Raw genomic sequence first — 19538 nt, forward strand, 5'->3', positions numbered from 1 at the left:
CACTTGGAGTATGAAGGATTACACATGCTATGCACAAGCTGTGGCATATACGGTCACAGATAGGAAGTTTGCACTACAAAACAAGCTACAGCCCCTGGTGATGGAAAAACAGAGCAACATGTAGAAGCAATAGTAACAGTTCCAGAAGGTCTCCAACAAGGGATATTGGCATAAGATCAATGGTCAGTGGTGCAAAAAAATCGATGACCAAGGAAAATGCAAGAAAAGACGATGAAAAATCAGCGACGGGATCCCTCTGGTTCAAGGTTCGGAGTTCTTGCCAATGACGGAGAAATGCATGAAACTGAAGTAAATGGTACAGTGCTTTTCATGCAGGAGGAGACACAATCTGACATCAACATCCCACTATGCAAATACAAACAAAAAAAGGACAAAAAGGCAAGGAAAGGGAAGAGCATAGAGGATGACACTGACTTGGAATTAATTGCAAAGCATAATGCAGTGGTGCAGCAGATGGTGCTCCCTCATGAGTCAAACGGAAATATGCAGCAACAGCAAAGGGACTATGTTCAAAATATGGCTTCAAAGCAAAAAGAAGAAAATTTCTGTGTACGGCATACGAGTGCAAGTAAATGGGTAGAAAAGAGAACAAGGGAAATAGTGGGATAACACACTAGAAATAATGAAATTTTGATGCTGACCTAGGAGGAGAATGACAATGGTTCGATCAAGGCCATAAATATAGGACTTACGTGCAACAAACTCTCGATGATATGGCTATTTGTCCCAAGCCTTATGATTCATGAGAGAACCACAAAGCAAAACTGGACCCAGGAGATCAAATTGGGCCTCATAGCTAAATGACGAGCTCTAGCGAGATGTCTCTGGACTCCTTTGTGCCAGAGACCCACTTGTCATCTGGACCATAATCCTCTCTAGGGCCTTATGTCTATTCCCTATTTCTATGATTAATAAACTATTTTATTGGAATTCTAGGGGGTCTTGTGGACCTGGACTTCTTAGGAATTTAAGAACTATACTTTCAGGAACCAAGCCCAGCGTACTAGTCTTATCTGACACCAGATGCAATGATGAAGCATGCTTGCACTGCATTTTCTCATTAGGTTTTGACAGAGTTAAATTATACCCAGTGTTGGTCGTTCAGGTGGAATAATGGTGGCCTGGAACACTGAAAAAAGCCATATTCAGATCTTGGAAGAAGATAGGCAATTTTTTCATCTCCGCTGCTGCCTTAATGGAGCGCCATCATTCTTTATCATAGCTGGGTATGCTCTCTCCCATTCTGGGTTTGGGGAAATTCTCTGGAACAAATTATTGGAACTCTTAAAAAAAAATTTTGAACTTTGGATTGTCTATGGAGATTTTAATGATATAGCATATTCATCGGAGAGGATTGGAGGCAAGTTTGGAAATAAGCCTCACATCGACTGGTTCAACGCTAGAATAAATGAATGCAAGCTTATTGATTTGGGCTTCGAAGGATCCAAATTCACATGGAAAGGACTTCGACTTCCTGGTTGTGGTCGTCTTCTTGGGAGATTAGATCGAGCGATAGCTAACACCGCCTTCTTATCATCCTTTCCAAATTGCTCTGTTAAGGTAATACCCTGAATATCCTTTTCAGACCATAATCCTTTATCTATTCTGCTTAATAGTGCATCTGATTTGAAGAAAAATTTAAAGCCTTTTCGATTTGAAGCCATATGGATGTCTCACGAGAAGTTTTTAAATTTCCTCAAAGACACTTGGATTGCTAGAAATCACTTTGAGGATAATTTGAATATCTTTCGTGGCTCTGTGCAAATTTGGAACAAGGAAGTTTTTGGTATGGTTGAGGCTAAGAAAAAACTGATTTTAGCAAGACTTAATGGTATCCAAAGATCTCATGCTTATCCTTACTCTAAATTCTTACACAATCTGGAAACCTCCCTCCAGTCGGAGTTGGAAGAAATTTTGATATGGGAAGAAACAAAGTGGTTTCAAAAGACTAGAACAGAATGGATAAATAGCGGAGATAGGAATACCAAATATTACCACATGAAAACAACTTTGAGAAGAAAGAGGAACAGAGTTTTATCTCTAAAAAATGAGGAAGGAAATTTGATTGAAGGTGACCAAGAACTTCATCTGCTTGTCTCTCAATTTTTAAGAATTAGTATAGTGCTGAAGACACTGACATGACGTTGTTGTCTACTAAATCGTCTTTCCCTGCTATCAACCTAACTGTTGTTGAGAGTTTGACTACTATCCCTTCCAAAGACGAAATCGGAAAGGAAGTGTTCTCCATGGGTCCCTATAAAGCTCCAGGATTTGATGGTTTTCCTCCAATTTTCTTTAGATCTAATTGGGAAATTATAGGGGAATCGCTTTGTAGATTTATCACAGAATTTTTCCAAGGTACTAAGTCTGTAGAAGAGGCTAACAAGACTTTAATCTCACTAATTCCTAAAAAAGACAATCCTTTTTTGGTGAGCCACTTTAGACCAATCTCCCTGTGCACGGTCCACTATAAGTGTATTGCAAAAATCATCAATCAACGGTTGAAAGTCTGTTTGGATTCAATCATATCCCCCTTTCAAGCTAGTTTTGTTCTGGGAAGACAGATTCAAGACAATATAATCATAAGGCAGGAAATCATGCACATTATGAAAAAAACAAGGAGAAAGCCTGGTTTTTTCGCTATGAAGATTGATATTGAAAAGGCATATGGTCGCATAAGGTGGGAATTTCTTAAACAAGTTTTGATTGAAGCTGGCATGAGTTCAGATTTTATATCATTAATAATGAATTGTATCTCAACAGTCTCTTATAATGTTCTATGGAATGGGAACCAATCTGAGTTCTTTTCTCCCCAGAGAGGCCTTAGGCAAGGAGACCCCTTGTCTCCCTTCTTATTTGTAATGTGCATGGATAGGCTTTCCCACCTTATAAATGATGCTGTCGATTCTGGTCAGTGGAAGCCAATTCATGTTACCAAACAGGGTCCTTTGATCGCGCACTTAATGTTCGTAGATGATTTACTTCTCTTTAGTGAGGCTTCATAAAAACAAGCCTTAGTAATGATGAAGTGTTTAAAGAATTTTTGTTTTGCTTCAGGAGAAAAAGTGCATTTTTCAAAGTCCTCTCTCTTTTTCTCTAAAAATGTAAGTGCTGAAATGAAAGGTATTATTAAGAGAATAGCAGGCATGAAAATTTTAGCTAAGATAGGCAAATATCTTGGTTTTCCTTTCGTGGAGGATAGACGACCAAGAAATAAAATTAATTATATTGTGGATAGGGTGAAGTCGAAATTAGCAGGATGGAAAACTAACTGTCTCTCTATGGCAGGGAAGGTAATTCTAGCTAAATTTGTCTTAAGTGCTATTCCCTTATATCCTATGCAAGTGGCAAAAGTGCCTGTTTCTGTTTGTAATGGGATTGAGAAAATTCAGAAAAAATTTATTTAGGGAAGCTCTTCTTCAAAGGGTTTTCACGCAATCAGCTGGGGCAAAATCACCCTCCCTAAAGTTTATGGTGGCCTAGGCTTCAAAAAACTTTCTTCAGTCAACGAAGCTTGTGGGGCAAAGCTTGCTTGGAAGCTTGTTACTAGTAATAAAGATCTTTGGGCTGAATTGTTGCTAAATAAATATATGCTCAGATTTGAGGAGAATTTATTAAATAGTGCTCAAGGAGATTCAGCTCTGTAGAAGTTCATTTGTCAACAAAAAAATCTAGTGGAAGAGGGAACTAGATGGCAACTTAGAAATGGGGAATCCATTAATTTCTTTGAGGATCTGTGGCTATTTTTAGATAAAAAAATTAAGGATCTGGTTATTAGACCACTTTCTACCGAGGAAACTAACTCCAAAGTTGTACAGTGGACTCGCTTTGGAACTTGGGACTTCTCTTCTTTATCCCTCATTATGAGTAATCAGGTTATTTCTATACTCATCTCTATAATGCCTCCTTATCATGCTGCTAGCTGTGATATTATGCTATGGAATGGCACCTTTAATGGATCTTTCACTCTGAAAAGTGCCTATTTTATGATTGAAAAACCCCCTCCAATTTTGTTTGATCCTAATTTCAAATTAATTTGGAAATGGAAAGGGGCTGAGAGAATTTGCTTCTTCATTTGGATGTCTTATCATAATAGAATCCCTACAAATAAGTAGCGAAACTCTTGGGCAGGTTGCTCCCCTTTATGTTCTTGGTGTCTCATAGAAGAGGAAGATGTTATGCATATTGTTAGGGACTGTTGTTATACACGTCAGATCTGGTGCAATTTGTTACCTAGTGTAAATCATGCTGCTTTTTTCAATTTGGATTTGAAAAACTGGTTTGAACACAATCTTAAGGGTTCTTTCTCTAGAGTCTCCCCTAGTTGGAACCTTATTTGGGGTGTAACAATTTGGAATCTGTGGAAGTGGCGAAATTGCTTTACCTTTCAGGAAGGATTTCAAAAGCCTGCTGATCCTATAGCAAATATCCTCCAGAACTGGAAATATTTTGTCATGAGTGAGGATGCTATTTCCAAGGATCATGAGATTGCCAGGTTATCTATCAAATGGAACCCCCCACAAGTGTAGGTGAAATTCAATACTGATGGTGCTGTCAACCTAACCTCCAAAAAAGCTGGCTGTGGGGGAGTGCTCAGACACTACAATGGTGTTTGGATTGCGGGTTTTTCAGAGATCCTTGGTCAGTGCAACCCGTTTGAAGCAGAGGAATGGGCGGTTATGAAAAGTCTTCAATTAGCTTGGGATATGGGATTTAAAAACATCATAGTTGAATCTGACTCAAAAACTTTGGTGGAATCAATTAATGATTATCCAAAACCCCAGGCTAGAGGAAGCTTAGTCCTTTTGGAAATCAAGAATCTACTCAAGTTTAGCTGGAATGTAGTGGTCAATTTTGTCCCGCGTGAACAAAATATGGTGGCAGATTCTTTAGCAAAAGCTGAAATTTCTAACTCATCTCTATTTGATTCAGTTCCTTTGTTTCTAAGGGACTTGCTCTTAAAGGATTGTATGGGATTTAAATCCCCTGACTTAGTCTAATTTTATTTACTTGGGCTTTGCCCCCACTTTTATCAAAAAAAAAAAAAAAGAGGAGTGATTTAGAGTTACTAATTTAAGCCAAATTAGATGGGTCAATCTGAACTCACTCAAAAGATTTAGGATTAAGTTCGAAAAAAATTAGTTTTTTAATATTCAGGCCTCTTGAATAGGCTTGAGAAAATTCTGGCCAAACCTGATCTGATTCAGGCTTGGCCTAAATACTTGAATAAAAAAATAAATTTTTTAAAAATATATAAAATATAATAATTATTAATTAATTTTTAAAGTTTTATATCATTTTATATCAAAATACTATATATTTGAGTGTATTATTATAGTTATTTTTTAAAATAAATTAAAAAATAGTTATATTTTCATATTTTTATTATTTTTAATTAATAAAATATTTCAAAATAATATTTAAAATATATTTTAATATTGATTTTTATATTTTAAGACCCAATTTTTTTAAAAAATTTTTTGAGTCTTATACATCATTTGAGTATAAAAAATTAATTTTATATTTTTTTATAAAATAAGATAATGAATTTTAAAATAAAATTAAAATTAAAAATAAGTTTGAAAATAAAATTCAGACATGTACGAATTTCTAACTTTACTACTAGATAAACATAATAAATAGAATAATATTCTTGAATAATTACTTGGTTATTGTCCATGCTAGACTTAATTAAAAATTAAAAATAAACTAGAGCAAAAACCCCTTACATGTAAGGGTTAAGCAATATAAAAAGTTAAAGAAAAATGATTTCAAAAAAATAATATTTTATTTTTCTTTATATAATATAATGATGGCTATTTTTTTATATTCATAAAAATAAAAAGTATAATTCACCCAAAAGTTATTAAAAATTTTGAATTAATTGAGACAATAATTTAAAATTAGTAATCTAACCGTGATTGAATTGAGATCAATTTAATTATAATTAAAATAATATAATTTAATTAAAATATATAAAACATTTATATATGACTATGATAAAACATTCATGAATAAATTACATATAATACAATAAAACAATAACAAAACTACTTAAGTATAAAGTTGATAAGTTATTTTTTATTTTATTCTTTTAAAGTTAAAATAATATTTTATGTTTAATAGAATTATTTAAAAATTAAAATTGATTTAAAAAATAAAAAATATTTTTAAAAAGTTTCAGGTATTCAGGCCGGCCCCAATAAGCTTGAAGCCTGAAGCCTGAAGGCTTTAGGGTTGAGCTTGGCTATATGAGCTTTTTTAGAAGGGGTAGGATGTTTTAAGCCCAATCCGAATAAGTCCATCCCGAATTGAGCTCGGCTCGCCCAAATTACTGATTCTAGAGTGATTATGCTACCTCTTTTTTTTCCCCAATGATGATGCTACCTCTTTTGATGACTCTAACTTGTCAATTAATTTTTAATTATGTCTAAATTTAAACATATTTAATTAAAATTGATTAAAATTTATTTAATAAATTTGTATTTTAACTTTTCGTTATTTTTGGACTTTTTTAAATAATTAAACCCTCAACAGAGTTTTTAATTAAAAATATATTAGTTAAGAGTTATGGCGACAGGTCAATGCAGAACTTGTCTCCATAAATAAGTAATTAATTAAAACATATAAATATAAATGTATTAAAATAAAATTAATTAATAATTTAATTTAACTTAACTTAATATTTAAATTTCTTTTAATGTGTCTGAATTAATATGTCTGAAATTAGACATAATTGAAAATATAATTAACAATTTATTTTTTTTAGTTAATTTAATTAATTTATTGAAATTCATTTATTGTTTCTAATTAATTAATAAATTTATTAAAGGATAAATTGGCCCATTGTCCCAAAAAAATTTTGTGCCCAATAACATATGAACTAAACTTTTAAAAATTTGAGACTGTGGCTAGTTTACATTGATATGCAAGAAATTTATCATTGATATATAAAATATTTATTAATGATATACAAATAATTTTTTATTGAAAATTTATAAGAGGATTATCATTGATATACAATGGTATACTCCCTCCGTTTCTGTTTGTAAGAAAAACTATCACTTTTTACTTTTTTTTATATAAGAAAAATTACTTATTTCAATAAACATTTATCACACATTTTCTAAATTACCTCTCATAATTTACATTAATAAGAAATAATTAATACATATTTATATTGATTAATATAGGATATTTTAGTTTATTTTTTTATTTTCAGACATAATCATTATAATTAACTAATTTTTTTAAACTATGTAATACATTTTTTTTATATATAAAAATGAAGGGAATATCATTGACAAATATAATAAATCAACTATAATACAAGGTATAATAAAAATTAAATTATTTTATTAGTTTGGTATTATAATATAAACTATATTTGTAAAATTTCCTTTGTTAAATTTCATTTAACGTCTCTCAATTAATTAAATCAAACACATTTATGACGATAGACACCCAACAAGCTTGTTCGCCATAAATGTGTTTGATTTCAAATATAAGTAATAAACACAATCAAAAATGTAATTAATATTTTAATTTAATTAATAATTAAATAACATTTAATATATGAAGTTTTAGATATTTTATTTCTGGCAACAAGCTCCCCATAGGCCTGTCACCATAAATGTATCTGATTTCAATCAATGTAATGTGAGTGAATGAGACACAATTAAGAATTAAATTAATGATATATTTTAATTGATTTATTTATTTAATTTCATCTAATGTTTTACACAAACATTCATTGAGATAGTTTGTTTTTAAGTCTGTCACTATAAAGGCTATATTTTTCAAATTATTTACATATTTGTCACTAAATCTAATATTATTATAGTTTTTGGACAATCCGTAGCAAAAAATGTATAATCAAAATTATATTTATGTACTGTAAAACGATAGATGAATAGAAATCTACATTTGATAGGATGGAAAAAGACCCAATGTAGATGCTTTCTCACTTCAAAAGTTTGAATATTGGAGATCTTCTCAAGGAGTTGGCTTTCTTTGAAGGAGAAAGAAGCTCAGTCAATTCCTTCGTTGACGAAGAACGTTAATTACCAAGAGATAAAGAGAGAAGACACTGAAAGGTCAGAGACACGAGTTGAGGGAAAGAAGTGCCATACTTAAAACATAAATGGTCAACATTGGCAGAATAGTTTGTTGAAAATGAAAATATTCCTGTCCTTTTTTTTTTTGTCATGTTTATTCATGCAATTGTTCTCTTCATGTTAATCCATGCTGTTATTTTCTTTTTTGTTTGTTTTTTAGATTTTGCTTTGCATATTCCATCTCTTTTATGAGTTGTTTGTGGTAGAGCTCCTTGACTGTTCTCATGAAAATTAAAATGAGCAACATGGCAACTAGTGATATGAAATTCAGACCGGATCAAACGGTCTGACCAGCTTGGCCACCACCCACTAAATAAAATGACTTAATCTAATTAATTAAATCAATTTGATAACTGAATTGGATTGATTCGAATTGAACCGTCAAATTTTAAGAGAATTTTAAAAGAATCGAATTTAACCTGAAACTTAAAGCGGTTTAATCCCGATCAAACTTAAAATAGGAAAAATGGGGCTTTCATTTTTCACTTCACGCCTTCACGCTCACGGTCTCACCTCGTGGTCTGAGAGTCACGCTTATGTCTCTCACCGTCGCGGATTCACCTCCCCCACTCTCGCCTCTCGCCTCTCGCCATTCTCATCTCCCTCAACTCTCAATCCTTGATTCTCTCCTCCAGTCTCGCTTGAACTCTGTCTGATTCTGGTGCCCCAGCTCCAGCATTTCGCGTCGCAGGCGGGAAGGGAAGACAGCTCCAGAGTCCAAAGCTTCACGTCGCTGTCGAGATCGTGAGGTCGTGTCTCTGCATCCAGTCGAGTTGCTTGCCCTCCAGCTCCACCCAGCTCCAGAGTCTAGAGCTTCGCGTCGCCGTCGAGATCGCGAGCTTGTTCCTCTGCCTTTGCCTCCAGTCGAGTTGCCTCCAGCTCCACCTAGCTCCAGCTCGCTGTCGAGATTTGCTCGGTTCAGTGCTCACTCAGCCTTTTTCACCGTGAGTCGTGCTCTGCTCTAAAAATCTCCAAAATATCACCGAGGGTAAAGTCTTAAATCCAATTTTCTCCAGGCTTCAATTTTCTATGTATTTGACTCTGCTCTCCTAAATTCTGAATTCAGGAAGCTTGAGCTTAGAAATCGATGAATAAATAAAATTGCAGCCACATAGATTAATTAGTTTCTATTTTTGAATCCACGCCTATTCACTTTGGCAAACATAGTTGTGATGTACTGATGTATATAATGGACAGTTATGGACAACAAAAAGAAAGCAGTCTATATGCACTATTCGTTCAGCCATTTATCTATGCATTCTTGTTTGCTTTATCTTCCCTTGCTTTAAAGTATTTGTTGATTGTTGATTAAGTACAATCCTGCACGAAATGCTGACTGGAATTCTTTGTAGTCTCCCTTCCCACACATGCATGTCAATCTGCAGCAATTTTATTGTGGAGAATTTGATCTAGATATGAGAATTAAAACTGATGTTATGGATTTGTTAACTTTGCAATGATATGTTAGTTTGTTGACATTTTTATGTATTTTGGATTTGTGGTGTTGTTGTTTGGGCAATTAGAACATATTATGCAATGTGCATTTGTGGTGTTGCTTGATATATTATTTTTTTTGACAAATAAATGTTTTATTTATATATATGTGTATATAAATATTGTTTTTATTTAATTTTTATATCACCGCGGTCAAACCAGTTGAACCATGAGAACCATGACCCGTTACTCTTTTCGATTCAACATTTGGTTTGGGTTTCACAACGTTGATAGCAACAGTGATCTTGTCTATTGCTTAGCCTAGATGATGTGATATGTCCTGTTTATGGTTCTGTCAAGTGCTCTTCAATCACAATAGGAAGAGCCTCTACACAAGGTAACAATGAATAGTCAGGATTTTGTTGAGACAAGTATATATGTACTTCGTGTGACCCTAACACAATTAGTTCCTAATAGTTCATCATAGTGTTACAAGTATGACCATTGGACCAACAAGAACTTGGGCCCTAGTGGAGATATGAGTCTCTTGATTTGCATCTAGCAACTGTCTAAGCTGAGTGGATTAGATCATGGCCACACTCACATGTCAAAGTATAATATTTTTTCTTTTAAATCTAAACAATGAAAACTCGATTGTCAAAACTCCACCCTTGTAATTTTTGTTGGCCTAAAGAAAAACCCATGTAGTTTGTGAAATGACAAGTCACAGAGTTAAAAACCCTCACCATATAGGTTAGAATTTCAATGGAGCTCAATGTTGATGCAATGAAAACTCGATTGTCAAAATTTGATTTGGATAGTTTGGGTTTAAAATTTTATTTTACATTTTTAAAATAATAAATTTATTTTTAATAGAGTTTCAGAATATTATCTTTTTTAAAAAGAAAATCGGTTAGAATATTATCTTTATTTTAGAGTTTAGATTATGAGTCTATCAAGATAAAACTATCAAAAATATATGACTAAATAGGGGTTTTTGCAGATATAGCTTATATTATTGGACCAAACCACACTAACAACCTACCATTTATTATATTTTGCATTATGATCATTTTATTATATTTGTCAATGATATACCATTGTATATCAATGATAAACCCATGGTAAATTTTTAAATTTTCAATAATAAACTTTTTATATATTAATATGAACCGGCTATATTTTGAAATTTTAAAAAATTTGGTCCATATTTTCAGGGTACAATATTTTTCTCGACTAGTGAGCCAATTTATCCATCTAAAATAATATTAAACTTAGCTATTGGTGGGAAAAATAATCTCAAATTTGAACCATCCAATTTTATAATTGAAATTTGTCCTAATTAAATGTTCAACTTAATTTTCCATCAGGATTCAGTTTTCAATTTCCGTGCTTAAGGCCAGCCGAAACTACAGAATTAGCTTCCATATGCTTATACCTTTAATGATTATCTTTTTTTTTTTTTGGGTAAGTATAAAGAGAAGATTATGCTAATAACAGAAAATATCTTCCCCACTTGCTTAAGTGAAGAGCTTCTACTATGGCATGTTATGATTGAATTGTCATCAAACCTGTAATAATTAATTTAAAATTTTTTTAATTGGGTTAATATGTAATTTAGACCTTGCACTATAAGTTTAGAGGCAATTTGAAACCTAAACTCTTATTTGAACTCTAAATAATTAAACTTGAGGCAATTATCCTACCGTTAAATTAAAATAAATGTCCATTCCTTTTTTAAAAAAAAAAAAAAACATAGAGAGCCAAAGGTACAATTTTTCCCAAATATCATTCTCCTCCTCTCTCCTACCCTCCTTTGAGGGAAATCCTAGAGGAAGGCACAGGGGCTCTGCTAGGGTTTATATTGGAGGCTGCTTTGAGCTTGTTCAAAGGTGCTAATCTCTTGGGTAAGCTTCTTCTTCATGTCTTCTCCCTCTACTTTACGTTTTATTTCCTTCATGTCTCCTGTAGAAGGAGATGTTGTCCAAACCTAGGACCAATTTTTTGCCACTCTAATGACTTCAATTAAGTCTAATAAGAGTTGCTTATGTTTCTTACCTCTAGTTTGAGTGGTTGGCAGCATTAAATATTATTAATGAGAGGTTTAAGGTTAATTTTAATGTTAAATAATATAGTTTAAGCTGATGAGATTAGCTAGTACTGTTCATTAGGGTTAATGGGAGTTAAATAAGTTACATGGTTAGTTATTTATTAAATCGCAGTTCAAGTCAATCAATATTACGAGGCTCTAGCAGACTTATTTGACTATATGAGTTGTTCATTGAGGCTGCTTCGTGTGTGTGAAAAATCTACTACCTTCCAAAATATTTGTTCCCAAGGTGAAGTTCTCGCTAAAAGGTAACTGAAACTTTTGCTGCTATTTTAGTTTTATTTATCTTCTGCTTTTTCTGGTAAAAAAAAAAAAAAATCTTCTGCTTTGTTTTATTTATCAATGTCCCTGAGATAACTAATGGATCCGTTGAAATGTTTGGGTTTTATCCTTTCTTGAATTTCTCACTTTCGTTGGATGGAATTGTGTTCCACTGCTATTTTCCCTTTGCAAAAAATTCTCGTACACAGATCTTGCGCAGATAAAGTATATACTTCCTGAATCCATGCATATAGGGAAGGTATTAGTACACGACAACAGAAGCTTGTGTATGAAGTCTGATTTGAAGGTTACATTGGTATATGAGGCTGTACTAGGACACTCGAGTGAAGATACTTACGTGGCTCTCCAGCAACTTTTTAGTTCAAAGCAACTTGAGTTCTTCAATACGCATCCAGATGTATTACTCCAATATTGTGTTTTATTTTATTGTATTTGTTTCTAAAGCTATTATGACAACCTTAGCAATAGTTTGTGAAAGGAAAAGGGATTAAGGGAAGTCTTTACTATATTTTAACCAAATGGAGCGTAAATTTTAAATATAAACCTAGAGAGTTATGTTCCTTCTGTTTTACCAAAACTATAATAGCTCTTCTGGTACGTATGTTATCTTTCTCTATTGTTTTGGGTGTGATTTCCATCTGCTATGTTTATGATTCAAAATAAGTGAATCAATATTTTTTGATATTTTTCTTTACTTCTTTTGTGAATGAGAATATTGATATTCCAGAAGCTACACTACCAGAACCTTCCCAACAACGAACTCATAGCTTGATTTATGAAGATTTGCCTGTAGATCCTTCAACAGTACTCTCATCAACAACTTCTGATCAAAATCAACAGCTACAGGAATGTTAGCCATATCCTTTTAAAAGCATTTCTCAAAGAATAATGTTGTGGCAGAGATAGAAAATAATGTTGTAGCAAGTCAAATTTCTCAATCACATCATTTGTCTGATTGCATGGATAATGGAGGTGGCGAAGGTGACTGTGAAGGGCAGAAAAAATGTACTACTTCATGTTTGAAATCTGACAGCACTAGTAATCAGGATATGGAAAAGGGACAACAGAATGAATCGTGTTCTATGGGATTCCAATCAAGCATTGTTAATACACCAGCACGTCTGATTTGCTCTCCATAGTCTGTTACTTATGGTAGCTATGAAAGCCCTTATCTCAAGATTGCCTCATCCACAGATATCTTAATCACAGATACCTGCTTAGTCAACATCTAGAAGATTGGTGCCCAATTCTGATGTTAAACTTAAGATTATGATCGCCCAGAATTCAATTTCATGCAATAAGCAAGTAAAAAGAGTTCTTTTTTCTCAAGAAGGTGATTATGATGCTGACAAATTAGAATCAAGTGGAGATGCTTGTGATAACATCCCTGAAGCTAGTCAAGGATGCACCGAGGATTTTAATGTTTCTAATTCTGTTGTTCTATCCAATAAGGTATGCCTTTTGGTCATGCTTCTATTCTTGAATTCTTCGATGCACGGTATGCTTGCATTTTTATATACAAAAGAAAACTTGTAAATAAAACTTTTTTTATTGTTTTTGGAAGACTTTACTTTTTAGGTGTTATTGAACGGGCATATATTCCTTTTTCGTGGTGTTTCTTGATGCTAGTATTTTGGATCTTGATCTTGGTTCATCTTAAGCCCATTCTACCTTGGTCATTGAATATAAAGAATAAAATATATAGTTGAGTATTGTTTGATTCGAACATCCTTGTATTATAACAAGAGAGAGGCACACACTAAACTTGCTAGCGTCAAAAAGACACAGACTTTTTTTTTTTTTTGGGGCTCTAAAAATATTTAGAAAATGGAGCAGTTGCATAATATAGTTTTTTTTTTTTTGACATTTTCTTTTATAAAAATGGAATTATTTTTTATATTATTCTATAAATTAGACGCATTTTCCCATGCATTTTATGAAATTTGAAGAATGAGGTGCATTGTTCATGACTTATGAATAGTGTGGCTTGATAAAAATTTTATTTTATATATTGATTGATATTGATATTCAAATTGAATAATGGCCTTTTCTGGGGGAAATTCTCAATATCAAAAGGGCTCGTGGAAAAGGAAAACAGTTCTTCATAGTAGAGAGTAGAGATGATGCTATCACATGTGATTGTTGGCTCCTTTTTATTCTATATTGACAACAAGGGTTTTATTAACTGCCCTTTGTTTTAGTTCTTTCTTTATACATTTGTCAACAAGGGTTTTATTAACTGCCCTTTGTTTTAGTTCTTTCTTTATACATTTGTCTTTTTGTTCTCATTTTTTGCCACCGTAATGGTAAAATTTACCATGTATTAAACAGAGCAAAAAGTATTCTGTGTGCCTGTGCTAACAACTATAACTGAAGTCATCTTTATAAATTGCTGGATTTTGCATGTCCAAACTCAACAACGTTTTAATTTGGGGGAGGAAACCCAACCCCCCCCCACCAAAAAAAAAAAAAAAAAACTCCCCAGGCAACCTTTTAAACTAATTACTAAAAGATACATGCATCTCTATTATATTCATCTTTAGTATGGGTACATCTTGGAGTTTGACTAATGTAGTGAGAGTTTAGAATTAACTTTGATGAATTGGCAATGAGGAAGCATGGTATCAATCTGCTGAAAATTCTTGATGTACTAGTTGGCCAATATTTGATCAATTTTTTTTTCCTTTTAGTTTCCTGGTGAATGTTGCATCTCTTTTATGAGTTATTTGTGAAATCATGTGCTATCTCATATTCTTGTCATCTGGATTTAGGACCTTAGTTATATCGGATCTGGATTCTCATTACAGGTGGCAGAGTGCCTTGGCTGTTCCAATGAAAATGCAAATCAGACTCAAGGTGGTTCAACAACCTGGCAGCAGATTCCTTCATCGTTGCATAGCCTTGTTGATGTGATATATTCTATATTTTGTTCTATCAAATGCTCTCCAATCACAAAAGAGGAGCTCCTGCACAAGATAATAATGAATAGTTTAGATTTTGTTGAGATGAATATGTATTGAATGTGACTGTAAAACAAGTAGTTTCTAATTGCGTTTCAGTGTCTTAACTATAAGTGACTAACATGGTCTTCTCTACAGGAGAAGCTGAAGAACAGATTAATTTTCTTGGAAAGGTAGTGCCAGATTGGATCTACAGGAAGTTAGGCCCTAGTGGAGGTATCATGTGCTGGTGGGTCTAATTTGCATCTACCAAACATGGAAGCCGGGTGGACTAAATCATTATCAGATGCCAAATTATTATGTTTCTTAACTTTGTGAATTTTTTTATCTATGAAATTCAGTTTTGATTGCATAAAATGGGTGTTGTTTTTGTTTATTCTCATGCATACAAATTATTGTTCGATAGTAGTGACAGGACATGGGGGGTGAATTTCATTAGATTTGCTGTAACATCCTGAATCGAAGTTCTTCTGTTTTAAGTTGTAATAAACTGAAAATGAAGGCGTTCATAAGAAAAATAATAGGGAAATGAGAACCTTCCCAAATTTTTGATAATTCAAATTTCTACGGGATGCCATGCCACACAAGATGGACTACTTGGTCTACACACTTGTACATGGATCAGAGTAGCTGTTTTGGACCCATCCAATACTTTAGCTTTAGCACATGATGATGATGATGATTATTATTATTATTATTTTGAAAAATTACACTTCTAGACAGTGTCCTGACTCTTGAGGATTTTGCAGTATTAATGAAATGTCAGATTTGGAGTCTGTTCGATCAAGGCTATCTAGCAATAGCATCAAGGCCTAGTGAGTGAGGGCTTCTATTGGCATGGCATGGCTCATGGTCTCATGCAAAATGCAAAATTGTCGCAGTCATGGACTTCTGCTAAGTGTTGCAACTTATGATGAATTATTATTATTTAGGTGAAAAGAGGTCATGAGGAGTGCTAGAGAATTTGAAAGCACAAGTGAGAATACTCAACCGATGTAATTTTATATTGGCCAAAAGGAAAACCCATGCAATTTGTCAAATCACATCACCTTTGCTGCAAGTTATCATTTGTAACTTGTTCAATAACAGACCATTTGGTATTAGGCGAACGAGAGAATGAAATATTAGAAGCCATTCAGGCATTTGCCTATAAAACAATCAGTTTTCGTATTGAATTATATACTTTCGCCATTTTTACTATATCATAATATTCATTGTCTAAGCCAGACCTTAGCAAAACTTGCTGAATCGGTGCCAGAAATGATTGAAAATTTTGCAGAACTGGTCATTAACCAGCTAAAAACTTTGGGAAAAAATTTAACTGGTTCAATTTTTATCTCCCCCCCCCCCCCTCAAATTTCTGTTTATAAATTTTTTAGTCGATTGTACACAATAGCTTTACATTTCAGGATAATTTTTTATCCTATAATCTACCATTACATAAGCATTATTCTCTAATGTAACTATTAATACTTACAGATTTAATGAATAACCTATGACAACTGATTTTTTTTTATCTGACAATGAGATGGAATATTAATTATCAAACTTATAATTACTAATATTTAATAGCCTATGACAACTGATTTTTTTATGTGACAATGAGATGGAATATTAATTATCAAACTTATTATTACTAATGTTTTTTAATTTATAAGGAATTTTAATATATAAAATTAATATATTACTTTCATTACTATCCATTTGACCGTGGTTGCACCATTAGCTTTAAATTATAATCTTAATCAGTTGAATTATTGTCCATTTGGGGCTTACGGGCTTGGGTGCGAATGTGATCGAGTTAGTGTCCCTTCCGGGACTGCTTAAAGGATCAGAAGACAGGACCCAGCCCAGAACCCGCTTGATACATGACTGCTTTAAGTTATCACGGTGATAAATGATTCAAGGACAATGACAGTTGAGTTTTAAAAAATAATAATAACAATTAAATCCTCAATAAGTGTTTTTAAAAAATTAATTATAAATATTAATTTAAATAATTAAAAATTTAAAAGTTTCAATTGCGAATATAATATTTAAATTCTGAATATAATAATTAGTTTAGTATTTAAATTATTGGTCATAATTGTTTGAATTATTATTTATAATTTATTTTACAGAAAAATTTTATGAAGGATTTAACTCTTATTAATTTATTTTTTACGACTTTATCTTTATTTTCCTAATAATTTATTGGTCAAGTGATATCAAAGCGGAGTGGGAGAACGGGAGAGATCATGTGTATGTTTTTTCTAACAGAGGAAGTGTAGAGATCATGTGTATGTTTTTTCTAACAGAGGAAGTGTAGCAGTGTAGGCGTTTGTTTGAGATCTCAAATCAATTTATTTCGCCGTGTTTCAAGTGTTGTGCACTTTCCGTTTCTCTTTCTTCAGCGCCCTTAAAATTCGAAGGAAATACGACGCAGCTTCGTGGAAAGTGTGTTCGCTGCTTCGTAGAATGGACTTTCAATCATGACTAACCTGCGGTCATAAGTCATAAGTAGAGGTGGGTATCAGGACAAGCCTCGATCTTTAAAAGCTCAAATTTTAAACTTTAGTCATTCAAAATTTAACTTATTTCTAAGATCTGGCTTTTATTTATAAAGTTCGGATCTAGCTCTTAAGCCTTTTTTTTTTTAAATCTAATATCTTAATTTAAATAAAATATTTTAAAATTTAATATAAAATAAATTAAAGTTTTATATAAAATTCAACATAAAATTTGACAATGATTTATAATTTTAAATTTAAGATGAAAATTAAAATCTTCATCAATGTAAATTAAAATCCTTCTCATCATCATTTAAAAATAAAATATTAAATCCCTTAGTGTAGGTTCAATTGTTGAAGATATAGGTGCAAATTTAATGTCAATTATTCCCGCAACTTCTTCTTTATCACCTATAATAAATATTAACTAAATTATGCCATTATCAGCCAAATATATGTATGTGTATATATATATATAAATATATATAAAATAACCTGGCTTATCAAGGTTTGAAAGGTTATTTAAGATCAAACCCTTTTTTACAAGGTTTATCAAAGTCAAATTTTAAAATTCAATTATTTTAAAAAAATTTATTTTTTTAAATTTAAAATTTTTATTCAAACATGATCTTTAAATTTAATTTTTTAAATTTGATCTTTATTTCTGACTCTAGACAAAAATAGCGAGTCAACCTTCCAGTCTCCTCAGACCTGCGAAATCTCATCTTGTTTCACGCTCCAGCCTGTGGCTCTAGGCGTCTTCATTTTCAGGCTCAGTCTTGTGAGAGATTACATGGACATTTGACTCAGCAATTACTACGCGTCTTCTTGTGGGTTGGGGTTTCCCACTTTTTTAAAAAAGAAATTATATGGTACAAATATATGGACTTCCGAAACACACACACACACACATATATAAAATTGTGGAGTTGTTATATTTTCTCTTTTGATCAAATGTCAAAACATTGAAAACTGGAGCTCTGCATGAGCTCTCTATATATAGTGTCATTTTTTTTTTTTTGACAATACATAATGTCATACAGTTAAACAATACTTAAGGGGAGAAAAAAGGCAATTGGTGAAATAAAAAGTCACAATTTATACTTATGATTCCAACTTCCAAGAGTCTATTTTTATCTCACGTATATGTCCAGTTTCAAGAGAAAATTAATTATCTAATCATTATAGTTTGCATTTGGTTATAAATCAATCCCAGAACTTAAACTTGATACAACCCAATTTATATAATTTTGATTTAGTTGAAACACAATTCTTAAGTATTAATCCTTATAATTTTTTTAAAATATAAATTTTAATATTTCAAATGATTAAAATTATAGGTATTAAATTGTGTTGAGCAAAAATTAAGTGGCTTAGTTTCAATCCAATCAAGGGCATGTTTGTTTAAAATTAAAAATTAAGTGATTTTTAATTATTTTAGAGATTCTATAAAAAAAGATTTATTTTATAAAGATTTTATACAAAGCAGATATTATTGTTTGGTTACAATAATGAAAAAGTAGTTATTAATTAGTTATTTGAAAATTTTGTAATATCTTCTTATTTTTTTATAAAATGACTTGTTATTATATCATTTTAATATTTTATGATATTTTTGTGTATCTTATTTCTTTGAAATATTCTCTCTCATCTACTGCCTTGGGTTATTTTCAGCTTCTTAAAATTATTGAAAATCTGTTTTTATTTTTTTTAAATTTTGATTATTTTTAAAAGTTTAAACAAGCATAATAAAAACTCACAAAATAGATTTAAAAAAAATAAATGATTTTTTCTTGAAATAAGTTAAAATAAATGGACCCCAAAACTATATAAATTAAGTTTTATTCTATAACAAGATTGACTTTGTCGGTAAGCTTGCCAACTAAACCAAACTTTACTGGGTAGATTAAGTTTTAAATGAGTTAAAATTAGACAGATCAAATAATTCTCTCTCTTGTTTTTTAATAGTATACAAAACCTTTTTTAATTTTTAAAATACATTTTGTTTTTCACCTAAAAAAATGTTTGTTTTCCTCTTTTATTTTTCTTCGTAATCCGTCTGAAAAGGATCATGAGGAAGCTTCGTGGAGGTTTCTCATCGCCTTCCTCTTCAATTATTAAGCTG

The 19538-nt window shown here is 32.0% G+C and overlaps 1 protein-coding gene across 9 annotated transcripts; it reads left to right on the forward strand.

Annotated features, from left to right (window-relative positions):
* Positions 1-1062: 1062 nt before the first annotated feature.
* On the forward strand, positions 1063-15967 carry LOC129311792 (CDT1-like protein b). 9 transcript variants are annotated; one of them, XR_008593395.1, is made up of 4 exons: positions 1063-1581; positions 7955-13416; positions 14772-14820; positions 15063-15967. XR_008593395.1 is itself a non-coding variant. In XM_054954261.1 (4 exons), exons 1-4 carry the CDS (start codon positions 13234-13236, stop codon positions 15738-15740), a joined length of 390 nt encoding a protein of 129 aa, XP_054810236.1. In that variant the 5' UTR covers positions 8632-13233; the 3' UTR covers positions 15741-15967. The 9 variants fall into 9 exon arrangements, 1 of the variants encoding a protein (XP_054810236.1); XR_008593400.1 differs by having other exon boundaries at positions 7955-12361; positions 12692-13416; positions 14772-15967; XR_008593396.1 differs by having other exon boundaries at positions 7955-11479; positions 11795-13416; positions 14772-15967.
* Positions 15968-19538: the final 3571 nt, after the last annotated feature.

This window comes from Prosopis cineraria, unplaced genomic scaffold (genome assembly GCF_029017545.1).
Source record: "Prosopis cineraria cultivar Desert tree isolate PC_DT_omini unplaced genomic scaffold, ASM2901754v1 PC1, whole genome shotgun sequence".
In the NCBI taxonomy this organism is placed as follows: domain Eukaryota; kingdom Viridiplantae; phylum Streptophyta; class Magnoliopsida; order Fabales; family Fabaceae; genus Prosopis; species Prosopis cineraria.